Source organism: Emydura macquarii, unplaced genomic scaffold, assembly GCF_026122565.2.
Source record: "Emydura macquarii macquarii isolate MOO-44397 ecotype Brisbane River unplaced genomic scaffold, CSIRO-AGI_Emac_v2 contig_2531, whole genome shotgun sequence".
In the NCBI taxonomy this organism is placed as follows: domain Eukaryota; kingdom Metazoa; phylum Chordata; order Testudines; family Chelidae; genus Emydura; species Emydura macquarii.
The window spans coordinates 8,283,362-8,301,807 of NW_027132668.1; the positions used below are offsets into that span (position 1 = coordinate 8,283,362).

At 42.8% G+C, this 18,446-nt stretch overlaps 1 protein-coding gene across 2 annotated transcripts in view; it reads right to left on the reverse strand.

Annotated features, from left to right (window-relative positions):
* The window catches only part of ATP11A (ATPase phospholipid transporting 11A), a 231,571-nt gene extending 215,406 nt beyond the window's left edge, over positions 1-16,165 (reverse strand). For both annotated transcript variants that reach the window (XM_067563678.1, XM_067563679.1), the window contains exon 1: positions 14,609-16,165. In XM_067563678.1, the coding sequence (XP_067419779.1) occupies positions 14,609-14,647 (39 nt within the window). In that variant the 5' untranslated portion in view covers positions 14,648-16,165. The remainder of the gene's footprint in view (positions 1-14,608) is intronic.
* Positions 16,166-18,446: the final 2,281 nt, after the last annotated feature.

Here is an 18,446-nt window from a genome sequence, read left to right on the forward strand (position 1 = left end):
CTACCCGCTGAGTCAGCAGCATCAATGGACATCTGGAGCGCTCCCCTAGCCACCGTGATTCCTTTGTCCAGGATGCTGCTGATGTCCCACAAGTTACAATTGTACCTCCTCAGGAGGGCCTGATGGTTGGAAACCCTGAACTGCAGGCTTGCCATGGAATAAACGTTTCTCCCAAACAAATCCAGATTTTTGTGGTCTTTGTTCTTCGGAGTGGAACCTGGCTGACCTTGCCTGTACCGCTGGTTGGCTGCATCTACCACCAGGGTTCCCGAGGCCAGATGAGTGAATAAATACTGCAATACTTCGGCCGGGACATAATACTTCCTCTCAGCCACCTTCAATGTAGGAGCGACTGAGGAAGGGGTTTGCCACAGGGCCTTAACAATTTTGAGGACCCTATCGTGGACAGGAAGAGCCACTCTCCCTGGGGCAGCCGCCGCCAGCACGTTGAAGAGGGTCTCATCAGCCTCCTCCAACTCCTTCACCTCCAGCCCCAAGTTAGAGGCCACCCTCTTGAGCAGCTCCTGGTGTGCCCTGAAATCCTCCAGTGGTGCCATGTGGTCCCAGGAGACTGCCTCATCCAGGGAGGAGGAAGAGGACTGCCGAGATATGTCTTATAGGTGCTCCCTCACCTGACTTAGGGATGCACCCGTAGAGGGTCCCTTCATGGGGTCCGACTCCTCGTCGGAGGAGTGGTGTCTATGGGCTTCCTCCTGTGCCGGAGACATGGACTGAACCCCCGGTGACAGAATGGATTGGGGTCTCAGTCCCATCTGGATGCCCCATGGGGCCCAATAAGGCCATTGTTGTGGCCATTGTCCTTGGGTCCAACCTGGGGCTGACTGCGTCACCTGCTGAGAGGCCTTGTGGGGGCATCGGCTGTCCCGACGACTGTCCCGCTGTGGGACCGCTGTCCAGCATGGAATGGCACTCAGACAGAGGAGAGCATCCTCTCAACACCTCTGACCTGGAGAGCGACAAGGACTGCCTCCATCGCCGCGAGCAGTGCCGGCAAGGGGAGGTGCGCTCTGAAGAGCTCGAGGTACCGGAGCGCCATCTCGGTACCGATGACTTGCAGTACTGCTTGCCCTTAGGTGACTGAGACTGGCACCCCTCCGAACTCCGTGATGCCGGGCCGGACTGTGGAGATCAGGTTCCGCGTCGGGGGCTGTGCGGTGCTGGGTCCTCTGATGGCGACTGGGTTCTGTGCCGCCTCGGTGCAGGTGAACTCCTTGGTGCCGAGTCCTCCAACAGTGACCGGGTTCTGCGCTGCCTTGGTGCAGGCCAACTCCTCGGTGCCAGGGATCTGGAGCAGGAGCGGTCTGAGCGCCGCCTGGCACACCTCAACCAGTGCCGCCTCTTGGCCTGCACTGCCTCCGGTGCCAGGGACCGATGCTGGCGCTAGGAGGGAGACTCCTCATCCTGAGTCAAAGCAGGCCGGCTCGACGCCGCTGACCTGGAGCGACTGCTGGAGAAGTGTCCTCGCTCTACCTCTGGTGGCCATCTGACGGAAGATCTTCCTCCATGTACCGGGGATCTCCACCACCCTTGGGGGGGGGGGGGGACCCAACACAGGTTTGTCCAAGGACACCGGTCCCTTCTCCCTTGGCGGGGGATGGGGGTGGAGATGGCGTAGGCAAGGCCATAAAGGCTCTTGCCCCTGAAAAGCCTCCGGTGTCAGCAGAGGCACTGTCCCACTCCCAGGAGTGGGGAGAGGCTCCCTGCATGGAGATGCAGGCACCAGAAAAGACTGGAGAGGCCAAGTTTGGTGCATTTCAGCACTCAACCCTGCCCGTACCGATGGCGCAGGGGAGTGTCCGCACTCCGCACGCTTTCTTTTCTTCTTCAGCACCAGGGATGTTGCTCGGTGCCGAGTTGAGCCCGGTGCCAGCAGTGCCCTCTGCACCGAGGTTACACTCGGTGCCGAGGTGGAGCAGGATGGCTTGGACACTGGGTGCAGTGCTGCCTCCATGAGCAGGGCTTTTAACCTGATCACTCGGTCCTTCTGAGTCCACAGTTTAAAAGTCCTGCAGATCTTGCACTTATCTTTAAAGAAGGGGAACAGAACTTAGAGAGCAAGGCTAGTTCCAGCAACCGTCACGGGCGGAAAGAAGGAACTGAGGAGGCGTAGGGCCGGCAGTGCCTCATATACCGCAGCACGTGCATGGGACTCCAGGGGGCACTAGAGCTGGCCCTATAGGATCTGCTAAGAGGAAAGAAGTTCCGGGAACCGTGCACAATAGCATGCACTCACCTATAGTGGAATGGACATGAGCAATCACTCGAAGAACTTATCAATAAAGATTTTTATAACAAAAAACTGTATATTGGATAAAACTCTAAGTTTAGCTTCCAGTGTTATTATTTTGTCCATTTATCTGAAAAATATTTTTTCCCCATTTTTAACTGCCCCATCTTAGCATAAATTGTTTAACCAAGTTCAGCTATCCAAGAAAAAAAGTTGCAAGGTAGGTGTCTAGAGTCCGGAAGTAGGTTTAAACCCATTCACTCCTGGCATAACTTCACTGATGAATTTCGGTCAAAACAACAAAACGAACACAAACCAAAACCCAAAGCTGTAGACTACTTTCAATTAAAACTGGTCTTTAGAAATACAGAAGTTAGTTAATTCACAACTGCTTTTTGTTATAGAAGATACGGTAAATCCAAGTGAACATGAACAGCATTTTCAGTTTAAGTGTACCGTATTCTATGTTTATAAAGAAAATGTTGAACATTACTTAAGAGCATTTTCCCCCTTCATTCTTCAGTTTAGTGTCTTGCTCATAAATAAGTATTTTAGTCAAAACTAAATGCTTAATCTAAATGTTTAGATTACATATCTGCTAACTTCAGCATAACAGTTATTGACAGCGCCCGAAATAAAAGAATAATCAAGTTAAACTGCACAGGTCTCAACTTTGCAGTATTCTCATCCTCTTCATGTATCATATTTCCAATAATAATATAGTATTGTTTATACCTAGGCACATTTTTATGAAGATTAAATGGCATCTTGGTTTGTAAGAGCTTTCATGGCACGGCTTCATTTAAAATAATGGCTTACACAACTCTAAAAAGAACAGAACGTACTTATATTTTTCCAGCAATTAGTTTCCTCCTCATTTTCCATGCCTTCTGAAAACAGAAACAATGGTCAACATGCACTTTCCTGTTATATGTGGGTTAAACTTGTCAGATTGAACCTATGTATTTGAAGCATTCGTTTGGTTGCCAGCCCTGAAGATGCCAGTGCCTGAATACCTAGAATGTGTGCAAACAGATAACAGTGTAATCCAAGAGAGCAAACTAATCCCTGCACTCTGAACTAATGTTGTCATTAGAAACAAACTAAACAAAATATAAGTTACTGATAACGGATAGTTGTTAGATTCAGAGATGAGATTGTAACAACGTTTTGGTTCTCTTTTCTCAGAGAATAGTCATACTTCATAGTTACAGAACCAATTTACTTTCATCTGTCAGACTCTCTACAACTACACAGACAGTCAGACTCTCTACAACTAATCCATCATATTTAAAAAAATAAGTGTCATTTCTTTTTCCTTCATGTATGTTTAAGTATTTTATACCTTTTAAAAAAATAATCCATGTACATTCCATTAAACACTTCAATAGCCATTGTTACTCTATGACCACCTACTGTCAAGGGTGCTGGTTTAATACAGGTTATTGAATGCCATTTCTTTTTCAGATTCACATCAAGAAAGGTAATTCATATTCATTAGGTACAGTGTAAAAACAGTCATACATGCAAAGTTAATATACATTAGTGTTTGCATACAAAGTTAATGTACATTAGTGTTTGCTTGTATAAATGAAGTACAATTATAACAACTCTAAATACTCCTTTGAAAAAAAAATGTAGCGGGCTGCATAAAGTGCTAAACATTAGGAAACTTACATTTAAAACAAAAAAACAAAAAAACAAAAAAACCACATTCCAGTTCATCTACAGGTCCAATCAATGTAAATTACAAAATGATAAATGCAGGTTAGTCTGCAGGGCTTCCGATACGAAAAAAAAAGGTATCTATATGAAGAAATGTGTATAAGTGGTACATATTGTATTTAGTACATTTTAATCTGTATCTAATGCATCTCTATTTTTAAAAAGAAAGATTATGTATGTGTTTTATTAATTTACCAACACTTTTCTGGTACTTTAGCAGATGTGCATTTCAGGAGATTTTACAAAGTCATATCTTAGTGATGATCTAGAGGAAGAACCTAATTGTCCTTAATCCTCTATTTAAAATAGGTTAGATGAAATCCTCTTTCAACTGAAGCGAAGAGATTAGTCAGTGCCACCAGGAAACAGAATTGCTACTTCTTTTGTATTTAAGTATTAGACTCTTTTAGATAGAATAAGGCAACAAGTTAGCCGGTCATAAGTGTCAATAAGGGAAATCAGTCTACATAAACAGAGGACTGTGCCTGTATATATAAATTATGCATACATACGCTAAACCTGAATAGGGTCACTTCCACCTTGTGAATCAGTGATATTTGTAGCTATAGGATAATGAAGTAAGTACAACAAAATGTCCCAAACAATAGCTATGCAATTTCAGTTATATTTCTTGGAAGCACTATGCAGAGTCCTTTACGATCAAACCAGATCAAGTAACTCAAAGTTTGAGGAGAAGCTTTCAGAAACACAGATCAAGGGCTATTGTAAATTTTGTATAATTGGAAAACAAGTAGTGCCGGGCAGAAAGAGGGGAGATTAGTTTTTTGTTTTTCTCTCCATTTGTAGTACTTATATGACCACCATTATCACATTATGTGAACACCTTACAAGCTGTACACAGGCTTCCCTACACTCCTGAGGTAAGGAAGTGTCATTATCCCCATTTTGGGCATGGGGAACTAATGCATAGAGGAACAGTTACTTGCTCAACGTCACACAAGAAGTCTGTGGGAGAGCAGGGAATTGAACCTGGATGTAGGAGGTCCAGATTATGCCCTAACCACTGTACCATCCTTTCCCCTCTAAAATAATCCAGTGTAGAATGTCAGCTTCTGCTAGAAAGCACACTTTTAAAAAATATATATATTTCAAAATGCTTTTGTGGTACTAATAAGCGTCAATATTAAACATTTCTGATACTAGACATTAAATGCAAACACCTTCCAAGGGGATTTGGAGAACAGCTCTATCACAGGTTCCTCATAGTCACCATGGTTAAAATGAAAAACTGGCGTCTTTCTGACAGAGAAAGAAGACTTGGTTTGCCTCTCTATCTGCAACTGTTGCCATGGCAATTATAGCAGAGGAGATAACAGCATTCCATTGTGCTCCTGCCTTGTAGTTCAGGCAGAACTTCAACTGAGACATCCCTTGACAATTATACCAACTGAAATGTTACATTATCCCAAGTGATGGTAAACCAATGGGATCAGAAGTGATACTCAGGAAAAATACAATTTGACTAAAAGATTTAAATGAGAAGATAACTGTATTTCATGAACAAAATAGGCTGCTAAAAGTCAAATCCAGTTACATAATATGTGCTATAACATCTGCCCAGCCATTCCTAAGGCACCACTTAATCTTTTAAGTGGGGGAGAAAAGGAGCAGGGGGAGGGAGGGGAAAAAAAAAAAGTCAGCTTGTATAGTCTCAAAACCCCCTCCATTTTCCAATTACATTCAAATCTGTTTAAACTGTGTTTGGAGTTATCTGTCTTGCTATTTTAAATAGCAGCCAAGTATAACATTTATGTACAGTAACTTTTACTTACTAGCCCCGAGTTACTGCATTCAGAATGCAGTTTACAAACCAATTTAAAATATTTCAATTTGAATGTACTATAAAAATCAAGTAAAAAAGTCAGACTTTCCCCTTTGGTTTTTCTGGTTTCAATTGTTATTGTAGGACATGGAGCAAAAGGTGGGAAAAATGATGGGGGTATGTGTTTTAGTCTATGATGTCTTGTCCTTTTTCATTCCCAAACGGTCCTTGAAAATGTTTCTGGTTTTCGACACTGATGTTTTGCAGTTATCTAATAATGTTACAAATCATCTTTCCTGAAAAGAAAAACAAATACCTACATAAATACAAACCTACCGGGGGAAAAATAGACAGTTCTTGTCTTATAGAAAGGAAGAGGTAAAAATAAAAATTTTGGTGCTAAAAATATCTGAGTTAGAAGTTCTTGTAGAAAAATTTCATTAACTTTAAAATTAGAACAATCCAGAGTCTCCAAAAGAAATGTTTTATAGAATTACAGATCACCTGCTGAATGTAGAAGAACAATACTTTGTAACCAATAGCAGCCAGTTTGTAATGTGGGTTCGTTTACTGCCACAGTCCTACCTTATCTTGTTTGTTCAAAGAAAAAAAAATCCAAAAGCCACATTTTTCCCTTATGATTAATCTGTTGACCATTCCTTAGGAAAAAAGAAAACAAAACCCACATAGCTCTTCATGCATTTGTTGTTCTCTGAGGCTTCTTGAGCCTCAGATTTAGGCCCTAGAGTACTAAACTTAAAGAATCAGGAAACAACCACCGCAAAAGAGTGAAGGTTATAATAGTTGTTCTCTATTGCATGAGTAACTAATTAACTGCATTAATATATGGAACTGTCAATCTGTCAGCAACTCACCTTTGCTGCCAACCCTATAACCTTAAAGGCAGGCTGAGACAGATTAAGGTGGACACCTCCAGGAAGGGTATTTAACATAAAATAAACTGATGTCGGGCTTAAACAAGTAGATGGCTCTTGGAATGGAGGATGTTTAACTGGAACTTGAGTACAGTAGCGAGCTGGGGAACAACTGTTGTGTTCTTACAGAAGACAGAGTATTCCATTCCATTCCACCCCACCCCAAATAATGTATCTAAACCAACATTACATTGCTGAACTGTTATCAGCCTTTAGGCCTGACAAATTTTGTCACACCCTCAACATTAAAAAGGATCAGACTATGAAGAACTGGAAAAAGCATGAGATGAAGTATGCAAGAAAGGTACCCAAGGGACAGCCAGCTGACCATGAGGCAAGGCAGAAACTGAGGTGCAAAATAGGTCCATTCTGCTGTGGTATTTATATTTCTATCTACCTACCACAAGACTGAGCACCTGTCCATTAAGACAGTACAGATCTTTCAGGGAAGAAAATATATAATCAAGGAGAATTTTGAAATAGGAAAAAAAAAGTGCTGCATGAACATACATTTCCAGTTTGTGCTGTATAAATATTCAATTCTAGATTAAGTGAGAGCTATAATACTGAACATGAAATTCATGTTTCAGGAAATTATATTGGTTTCTTTCTCTTCAGTTCTTTGAGTTAACTCTGACATCCTTCAAATTCAACTGTCCTTTAATCATTCAAAATAATCACTCCCTTTCAGAATTTCAATTTTAAAAAAGGAACACCAAGTCAAGTCATACTGCTGACTTTTTAAAACTTATTATTGTTATATTTCAGTTTTTAGGTGTATTAGAGAAAAATAGGTTTCCAGTTTGTTCGCTCGTACGTTTGACAGCACTTCATATATGGTCAGTTACACTAGTAGTGTCAACCAGTTTTCCCTATTTGTGTGAACATTTTAGCAGTAAGATATTTAAAATATCTATTTCTATATATGAACATGTAACAGGAAACTCACAAATATTGGCTTGGCGGTAGGTGTAGCACCTGAAACAAATTAAGATTTTTTGGAAGTTGACGTGTCCCTTTTATCAAAACAATCCCAGACCAACAGGGCTAATAACATGTGTCTCCAAGTTTCACATTAAAGCGGTGTTGGCTTTACTTCATTTTAAACAAGTATTCAACTTTAAGTTTTTTTCCTCGTGATTTCATTAAAAATTAAAGCACATACTGGTAAAGTGTTTAAGGCATTCAACAAGAACAGAAATTTCAGAATTATACTTAATTAAATGGTACACCATTTACATCAAGGACTGAAAATACTGCACAGAAATACTTGCATGAAATTCCACACTTCTAGGGATTGTGCTGAAGTTTTTTACCTATATTTCCAGAGGAGCTCATTGTTATGTCATTCACTACTATCATCTTGCCTAACCAAGACTGCTCTTTCCACCCACTTCTGTTAAAGTAGGACAAAGCATACATTTATGAAACCATTTAAATTGTTGAGCTTTTCAAATATTTTAAGAGGACTAACGGAACCACACTTGAAGTTCTCCAGCAACCAAAGACATATGGAGATTTCCTTTCTAAAGGGTGCCAATAATTTATCAAAATATAATACTAAACAAATCTGTACTTCCAGTAAAGAAAAAAAAATGTAACATACTAAAACCAGATTTGTGATTCTGAAGTAATGGGAACACATGGAAGAACAAAAGCAATGAAGCAGCCGTGACAGTAATTTTAATTACAATGTAACGAAACAAGCAGAGCAGTTCAGTAACCGTGATTCTCTAACCTATCTAGTCCGGCCAAGAATCAAAAGCAGTCAGCCTAAACAGTAGTACCTCCAGATCAGGGCCAGCTGTCTTATGCATAGATTGGGCAATTGCCATGGCTGCAAGATGGCTAGTGACCATTTAGTACCTGAGTGAATGTATGCTGTGAGCAACATTTACCAGATTCCCTGGAGCAGCAAATAAACTTCAAGCTTCAAACTTCAGTGCAGTAACATCCACTTACAATGAATAGTTATCATAATTATACCCATGGGTCAAGTGACCCAAGAAAAATTAGTCATCTTACAGAGAGTCAAGACTTGTGTATTTGATTCAAAGAATGTGACCTACCTGTCAGCTCTTCACACACACAAAAAAGTGAAGCGGGAAGAACTTCAAAAGTTTTTAAGATTCATAATTCAACTCGTTATCCCTGACAAAGAAAGTTAATGCAGTTGTAGCTGGTATGTCAGCAAGATTCACTTGCTTTATGACATTTAAGCAACGCTTTTGATATGATAACCTGTTTACGGGAAAAATTTTCCAAAGATAGTGTTAACAGTGATTTCACTTTCAGAGAGGCATTAAACATGCTGTGATGATTAAAACTAACATTTTTTTCATGTAACTGATCATCCAGTCTGAAATACTTACATTACCCCAATCAGGATCAGGGCCCCATTGGGCTAGGTACCATGTAAACAGGAGTTGAGAGTTCATTACTACTCAGAGCAATCTTCTGCACCAGCTCACAGTCAACTGATGGAAAGCGGGTTGTGGAGGAATTATCCAAAGCCAACAAATGCTTATTTTACAGAAGGCCCAGGTTGTTCGGGCGGGGAGGGGGGATATTTTTAAAGGCAAGATGTGAGGACAAAGTTCTAGAAACAATATATTAAATATGTGGAACGTGATCCCCTCACCCATTATGATTAAATCTAACAACAGAAATGTTCTTTTCTAATGAAAACAGAACAAGTCCTTTTTGATAGCCTAATTAATGACCCAGTCAATCCACTGAAATCTATTAAGATGTCCAAGCTGTATATGAAAGATTACAGTTGCTTAATAGAAGTCCCTGACATGTATGTGAAACTAGCTTAACAGGGTAAGAAATGCAATAAAAAATTCAAAATGTACTTTATTTTTATGGTTATTAAATAGAAAGATCTTAAAAGCCAAAACTGGAACATGAAATAGCTGTGTTGGCTATCAAGTGTGTATTTTATTATGTCACTTGTAACAACACTGAACTCAGTGAAGGGAAGAAGGCAACATGGGATACATATGGGTTAAAAAGGCAGATGAATTTAGAACAGATTACAAGAGCAATAAAGTGAGAGGAGAAGCATGAAAAACCACCACAGAAGAATGAAATCAGGTTTTTTTCCCACCTTTAGCAGGGCTTGAAAAATATACTCAACTACTGACCACAGAAAGGTCTCTCATATGTCCATCAATATTTGGAAAATTAAAGATTTCTGGGTGGATTAGTTAAGTTTCTAGCCCTTTGGGGACAAAAAACAACTCTTTCAAGCATTATCTGATGCAATGCTAATCTTCCTAAATCTGCATATGGATAGCTCCAGTAACTCTGCTGCAGCTTGGGAAAGCTAACAAAACTGGCCATTTTTCACTGTGGCTATTCTGAACTATGGGCAGCAATGGGACCAATACTTTGTCATTACTAAACATCTACCAAGTTTTTCAAGCCCTCACCTTCAAGTTAACATCCCTTGATTATATGAAATACATGATTTATCACTAACCCATTCACAAAAGATTCTGTTTACAGAGTTATGCTGTATCTGTCAAAGCACATGTTCACCAGAATGATCTGATGTTTCCTCCCAACAAAAAGCAAATAAACCCACCAATAAAAGCCTCAAGATTTAATGAGTTTTCAATATTGGCATGGCAATAAATATTATACATAATGGTTAATGTCAAAGCTATCTGTTTACAGTTAACTATAGCTACATATTAGAAAAGTTGACTTTATAGAAAGGTGTATTCCTGAATAGTCATTTGAAGATGTGGAGCCATCTCAAATTCAAAGTTGAATTCTACAATGCATGGACTTGCAAGAAAATTGTATACACTTAAAATAAAAGCCACAGCTGTATCTATAAGGACAAGCCCATATTTAAAGGGACACAATCAGTTGAAGTCACATGTCTACTATAGTTATAAATAGCTATAGTAAACTTTGGTGAAAGAGAAAGATTGTCTATTACTTCCAGTCTTAGTTTGTATATAATCAGTTTCACTGTTTCTCCTGTAGAGTATGATTTCCAGTGTGCTTTAATCTTTCACACAACAGGGAAAAGAAACTTCTTTTATAATGAAATTGACTGTAAAACTATAAAAGTTGACTAAGGTTTTTATCAGAGACATTGTGCTAGGGTGGTTGGAGGGCTGAGTATCCTAGCGGTTAGCACATCCGACTTCTACTCTCTGTCCTTTCTGAAGCCTGGACATCCACTAATCAGTCACACCAATCAATTTCAAGGCTGGCATTTAATAGTTCAAGAGTATGTTTACTGCCATGGTTACATAAACCAGTTTAGCCAGCTACTTTTCCCAGCTCAGTGGCTGGACATCTACTTGCAGAGCTTACTGAAGTGATAAACCTAAATTTGTCAACAGCAGCTTCTTCCACAAGTTTTCTTCATTTGAAATAATAAATTCCAATTTAAGAAACAAAACAGGATGTTCAGAGAAAATGGGAAAGATAATTAACTGCTCCACGCCATGTAATAACATGCAATTGATGAAGATATGCCATTCACAGAAGCCAGTCTAGAAAATCTGGTGAATTATAAAAACATCTTTTCAGTTCTCTCACACATCTTGACCTCATCCTGAAGCAGAAAGTTCTGAGAATTGGGAAATATGAACACTTCATAATTGAGGTTATGAAGTTGTTGCATTCAATTTTCAGCATTCAAATTTGCTTGTTTTTTCTAGGTTTGGTGATTAAACAAAATTGAACACTTAGATAATATAGCCCATCCTCCCACAAGTACATAATGATTTTAGATGCTTTCTCTCCTTAGAATAGAATATATAGTTTCTAGCATGTTCTCTAGTCTGGTTTTACCAAAAGGTGTTTGCAACATTTTCTCTGAGTCTATTCCTTCGAAAACTGATTTCTAAATTCTAAACAGAGCTACATCCAAAATTGTCCTTTCCTAGGCCAGATACTGCAATTGGATCTGCAACAGCAGATCACTGCAACCCAAATAGAGATTCACTGCCTACACTGTGGCTCTGCATGGGCATAAGAGTACACCTGAGCTGAATCCTCCACCATGCAGATCCAACTAAAGGACTGAGACCTACATTTGTACAATGTTTAACAATTCCTCTCCTTTCTTCATGGTTACATTCTAAAGATGTGTGAATAGACAGTTACCTCCATTGCCATCCCACCCAATCACCATCACTTAGCTAAAATGCGCACTTGAATAAGTCTTTCCACAAAAAAAATCTCTTCAACCCCTGTCATTTTTCCCCCCTAAACTCTTCTCATTTCCCTCCAATTTGTCCATATCTTTTTGATTGAGGAGCTCAGAACACTGGCTACTTTAGTTAACTTTCACTCTCTGGTGAAACAGTATCTCCCTGATCTAGGATATGATGCTTCTGAATATGCAATCTTTTAAAAAATAAAATAAATAATAATAATAATAAAATCACAGTACACTGAACACCTCAAGGTCTCCTAGCATTAGCCCATAAAAGATCTCTGGGTTTAGCTCCTTCCCACCCCCATCCTCAGAAGATCTCATTTGCATTAGTTCACATTTAATTTCAATGTAATGTCCATATTTCTAATCTTTGTATCATTTCTGTCTTTAGTGGTGTTCTGCCAGTTTAGTAAGCATGTTGTATACCCTCTCTTCCTGATAATTAGTTAGGATGTTAGTAAGAGCCAGATTTAGCACTGTTTTTTTTGTACCAGTTTAACACAATACTAATTTTGATACCATTTCTTTGTTCCTTTGTACAGGTTTCAAAACCATGTGCTTTGTTCATCTCAAAGTCAATTAATTTTTCCTTATATGAAGTATAGCGTTTAACACTATTAGAACACAATAATGGCCATACTGGATAAAATCAGTTGTCCATCTAGCCTAGTACCCTTCCTCCAGCAGTGGCCAGGGCCAGATGCTTCAGAAGGAATGAACAGAGGGGGGCAATTATCAAGCGATCCATCCAATCCCAACTTCTGGTGGTCAGGTGTCTCGGGACACCCGCTACATGGGGTTGCATCCCTGACAATCTTGGCTAATAGCAATTGATGGACCTATCCTCCATGAACGGATCTAATTTTTTTTAATCCATTTATACTTTTGGCCTTCACAACATCCCTTGGCAATGAGTTCCACAGGCTGATTGTGTACCGTGTGAAGAAGTACTTCCTTGTGTTTTAGACCTGAGTGATCCCGGTTCTTGTGTTACATGAAGATTTCCCTACTTAATTTCTCCACACCATACATAATCTGACAGAGCTCTAGCATATCCCCCTTAGTCATCTCTTTTCTCAACTGAATGGTCCCAGTCTTTTTAATATCTCCTCCTATGGAAGCAGTTCCATACCCCTAACCATTTTTGTTGCCCTTCTTTGTACTTTTTTCCAATTCCAATATATCTTTTGAGACAAGGTGACCAGAACTGCATGCACTATTCAAGGTGTGGGCATACCATGGCTTTATAATATTTTCTGTCTTACTATCAATCCCTTTCGTAACGGTTCATAACACTGTTAGCTATTTGACTGCTGCTGCAATTGAGCAGATATTTCAGAAAGCCAGCCACCACGACTCCAGGATGTCTTTTTTGAGCGATAACTGCTAATTTAGAACCCATCATTTTGTATGTACTGTATAGTTGGGATTATTGTTTCCAATATGCATTACTCTGCACTTAACAGTTACAATCACTTTAGTTTTGTGAGAAATAGTTGTAAATTTAGTCTTTACAAAATTCTAAATCAAATCTGATTTGCTATTAATTGCTAATTCTGGTCCACTCTGGTAGCATCAATTATTTGTTTTTGTATACAATAAACTGTCCCTGTTTTAGGTGGGACAGCTGAGTTTTGCTTTAGTAAAGGAGTGCATGACAATACCCACACACATTTGGGAAACACTAACAATTGTTTAAACCATAAACCTCCTTTCTGTCATGTGCAACGATAAGCCCGTAAGGCTTTTCCTGACCTCAGTGTAAATCATGAGACTATCAAACTCATGACTGATCACTTGCAGCCAAGCCTTCCACAGAAGGGAGAGTCACTGTCTGAACAGATTTATCCTGCTTCATACTATAGTTGTTTTTTGTCAAATTTACAATATGGTGCCTTTCAGTGCTACATTAATGGTTGGGATTGCACTAGGTGTGGAGAGCTAGTCAAGTATTTTATTTCAGATGCAAAGGCTTCCAGAAGCGGAAGACAGACTTAGTAAACACAGCCATCCACCTCTCGGTGGCTTTCTTACTGTCCAGCAACAACAATACTCCTCTAGGAAATACTGCATAAAGTCTAGTCGTCACGTACTGACTGGCCCGAAATACTGTCTTCAACTGCTCACTAGTGACTAATGAGCCCATGCACTTGCCAAAAATAGGCTATGGGCGCAAGGCATTGGGAACTCGAGCCAGAAGGGTCTGTACTTCGCCTCGGAAGCACCTTCGCAGGAGAGGCAACTGCTGGTCCCGCCTGGGCGCCTTCGACTCGCTCGCGTCCTACAGGCAACTGGCTGCCGAGACTGGCCCAGCAGCGCTGCGCTCCGCCGAGGAACGCGAGCCCGCGGAGCGGCAGGGAACGAGAGGGGGCCACGAGCTGGAAAGTCTGTCTCGGGAGCGGATCCGGTGAATGGTTCGGCCGAGCCCGAGCGCAGCCGGGCGCGCCAGGGCTCAGCCAGGCTGAGGGCTGCAACCTGCTGCCCCCCTCCCCCTCCCGGCCGGAGCGCGGCGGCTGCTCTCCAAGGCGGTCCCGCTCGCCTCCCGGGAAGGGGCTGCAGTCCCAGGGAGGGAAGGTGGAGTGACGGGGGGCGCCGGGGCTTCGTAGCGCCCTCTGGGTTGCAGGGGGCGCTGCCCCGGGCACCGAACAGCCCCCTCAGCGTAGGTCTAACACGGGCCCTTCCCCCGGACGGAGAGTTCGCAGCGCGCGGCGGCCCCGGGTACTTACATATCTGTTAATGAGCGTGCGGAGGCGGCTGCAATCCATGGTGAGGGCGAGCTGCTCGGGCACTCAGCCTGCCTGCTGCACGCTCCCGCCGCCGGGCTGCCTAGCTCGCCTCGCTGCCACTTGCCACCTCCATGGAGCTGCTGCTGCTGCTCCTCCCGCCCGAGAAGCGACCCCGCTGCCCGGCAGCCTCTCGCTCTGCCCCAGCTAAATCATGCGTGCGCCAGGCACTACCGGCTACCCATGTGTGCGCTGCTGCCGGTGCGGCGCCAGCCGGCTCCTCATCCCCCAGTGCAGGGAGGGAGAGAGAGCTCCGCTTAGGCTGCTGCCGTTGGACGCTTGACAGGGATCCTTAGGTCTGCCCTTTGCTCTGGCTCCTCGCTGCTTGGCCCCACTGTTTTATTGAGCGTGCAATTAGCTCTGCTCTCACCCTCCTTCCCGCTCCCAAGCCCTGCCCAGCCCAGTTCGCCTCCCCCCTCCTCCTCCTTTGATCTTTGCCTGCTATTCTGGCAGTTCACGTCATAAAGGGCGTGCGAGCATGCGCATTCCACCACCCCACTCCCCCAAAAATCCACGCTTCTCAACACACCTACGGCGCTGAGCTTCCCCCACCTTCCTCTTTCTACTCCGGTGTTGCGCTTTCTTTGGCGCCTGCCAGCACTGAGAGCTCTGCACACTTGACACGCTCGGGACTGGCTTGCCGAAGCTGAGAGCTTTCGGGCTGGAGATTTTCCTTGCTGCTTCCCTCCCTCCCTGTGTCTTAACTCAAGGGGAAAACTCCCCCACACGTTACAGAGGGTCCGCGCCAGCCCTCTCCTCCGGCTCCTCCGCAATAGCTTCAAGGACCTGCTCCTGCAAATTTTGCACGCCCAAAACGCGCCTTGAACTTGTCAGAGTGCAAAGAATGCAGCTTGAGCGTGAGTGTTTCATTCCCGGCTTCTTTACAATCCTTCCTTGCCCTTATCTCTAGGATTTTGTCCTGGCTCCAAATGGGTAATTGTGAGTGAGCATCTCAGAAAGTGCAACCAACAGTTGTTCACACGAGTTGGCAAGAGAAAATCGGAAAAGCAGAAGGCGGTTCCGCCTGTTGAAAGAGCGAATCCCGTCAGAGGAGCGAGCGAAGAGAAAGGAGCAGGAAGCTCCTTTGTTTCCTTCCGTCGATCACCTCACTCCAGAGCACTAACTCCCAGCTACCGAGATACTGACGTTGCCCAGCAGGCAGTCGAGGGAGTGAGGGTAGCTATAGCCCTTCGCATTAGGACAGCTCCCCCCCGAGCCGCCCCCGCAGATTGAGCAGCAGTGGCTGGGAGCTCTAGTGCAGCAGAGTAGCTGCTGCTCCAGGCAGAAGCCAGTGATGAATGAATGGCTCTTCTGTTGTTTCATTTGCTGTTGAGGGTAGGAAGTCAAGGAGGAAAAGGAACTTCAGATGGAGCAGCTGTTCGGTTTTCTCCACTCAAGGCTTCATTTGTAAAATTCCTATAAAGAGTGAAACCACAGTTGCAGATCTAGGTAAATGGTGTGTCATACACACAAGGATACTGCAAACATGGAAAATATATGGGGATTGGGACTAGAAGAATCACAGAAGGTTAGGGCCGGAAGGGACCTCAAGCAGTCATCTAGTCCAACCCCTTGCTCAAAGCAGGACCAACCCCAACTAAATCATCCCAGCCAGGGCTTTGTCAAGCCACACCTTAAAAACCTCTAAGGATAGAGATTCCACCACCTCCCTAAGTAACCCATTCCAGTGCTTCACCACCCTACTAGTGAAAAACTTTTTCCTAATATCTAACCTAGACCTCCCCCACTGCAACTTGAGACCATTGCTCCTTGTTCTGTCACCTGCTACCATGCAGAACAGCCTAGCCCCATCCTCCCTGGAACCCCCTTTCAGGTAGTTAAAGGCTGCTGTCAAATCCCCCCTCATTCTTCTCTTTTGCAGACTAAACAAGCCCAGTTCCCTCAGCCTGTCCCCATAAGTCATGTGCTCCAGCCCCCAGTCATTTGTGTTGGCCTCCATTGAACTCTCTCCAATTTGTCCACATCCTTCCTGTAGTGGGGGGCCCAAAACTGGACACAGTACTCCAAATATGGCTTCACCAGTGTCAGGTAAAGGGGAATAATCACGTTCCTTGATCTGCTGATAATGCTTCTACTAATGAAGCCCAGTATTCTGTTAACCTTCTTGGCATCAAGGGCACTGTTGACTCATATCCACCTTCTTGTCCACTGTAAGCCCCAGGTCCTTTTCTGCAGAACTGCTGCCTAGCCAGTCGGTCCCCAGTCTGTAGCAGTGCATGGGATTTTTTCATCCTAAGTGCAGGACTCTGCACTTGTCCTTGTTGAACCTCAACAGATTTCTTTTGGCCCAATCCTCCAATTTGTCTAGGTCACTCTGTCACCCAGCTTAGTGTCATCTGCAAACTTGCTGAGGGTGCAATCCACCCCATCCTCCAGTTCATTAATGAATATGTTGAACAAAACCGGCCTCAGGACCAACCCCTACGGCACTCCACTTGATACTGACTGCCAACTAGACATCGAGCTATTGATCACTACCCATTAAGTCTGATGATCTAGCCAGCTTTCTAGCCACCTTATAGTTCCTTCATACAACCCATACTTCTTTAAATTGCTGGCAAGAATACTGTGGGAGACCATATCAAAACCTCTGCAAAGTCAAGGAATATCACATCCACCGCTTTCCTCACATCCACAGAGCCAGTCATCTCATCATCGAAGGCAATCAGGTTGGTTAGGCATGATTTGCCCTTGGCGAACCTATGCTGACTGTTCCCGATCACCTTCCTTTCCTCCAAGTACTTCAAAATGGATTCCTTGAGGACCTGCTCCATAATTTTTCCAGGGACTGAGGTGAGGCTGACTGGTCTGTAGTTCCCTGGCTCTTCCTTCTTCCCTTTTTTAAAGATAGGCACTATGTATGCTTATTTACAATCATCCGGGACCTCCCCTGATTGCCACAAGTTTTCAAAGATAATGGCCAATGGCTTTGCAATCACATCAGCCAACTCTCTCAGCACCCTCGGATGCTGCATCTGGGCCCATGGACTTGTGCATGTCCAACTTTTCTAAATAGTCCTGAACCTGCTTTTTTTACCACTGAGGGCTGCTCATTTCCTCCCCATACTGTGCTGCCCAGTGCAGTAGTTTGGGAGTTGACCTTGTCTGTGAAGACAGAGGCAAAAAAAGCATTATATATTCCCTATGTTAAATACTCTTGATGGGTAATAGTTGGGCAGGGGAGAGGGAGGGGACCTTGTTTAAGGCATATTTCTGAAAATACTTACCCACCAGTAAATATTTACATGATAATCCCAATGAGTTCTGTGGTTTTCATTTTGCTTGTTTTTCACATTAGGAATTCTAGGAAAATCAACTGGTTTCCCCGGGATTTGCTAAAGGGTTTGCTGAGAGTTTTAGAAGATGGGTTTTTTTTAGTTTACACACCTTAGTTGAAGGAATAAGGATGTGGAGATTTTAAATAAAGACTTTCTTTGTCCAAAATTAATTAAAATAAACTATTAATTTTAGTTAAATAGGTGTTTTTAAAAAGCAAACAAAACACAAAGTATTTTATGTACTCTAGCTAAAAATCCCTTGCCATCTAGGGCCCTGGTGATTCAACCTGCTTTGCATGGCCTAGATCCTGGCCCAGATTAATCAACTTTCACTCTCTTGGTTCCTGTGTTGTCAACATTCATTAATTCTCCAACCATCACAAAATCTCCCAGGCCAGACAATAACTGAAACTTCTAAGTAAGAAACCCAGCAATGTATCTTATCATGTTTTTTGATTTCTTCTTTATACATGCTGAACAGA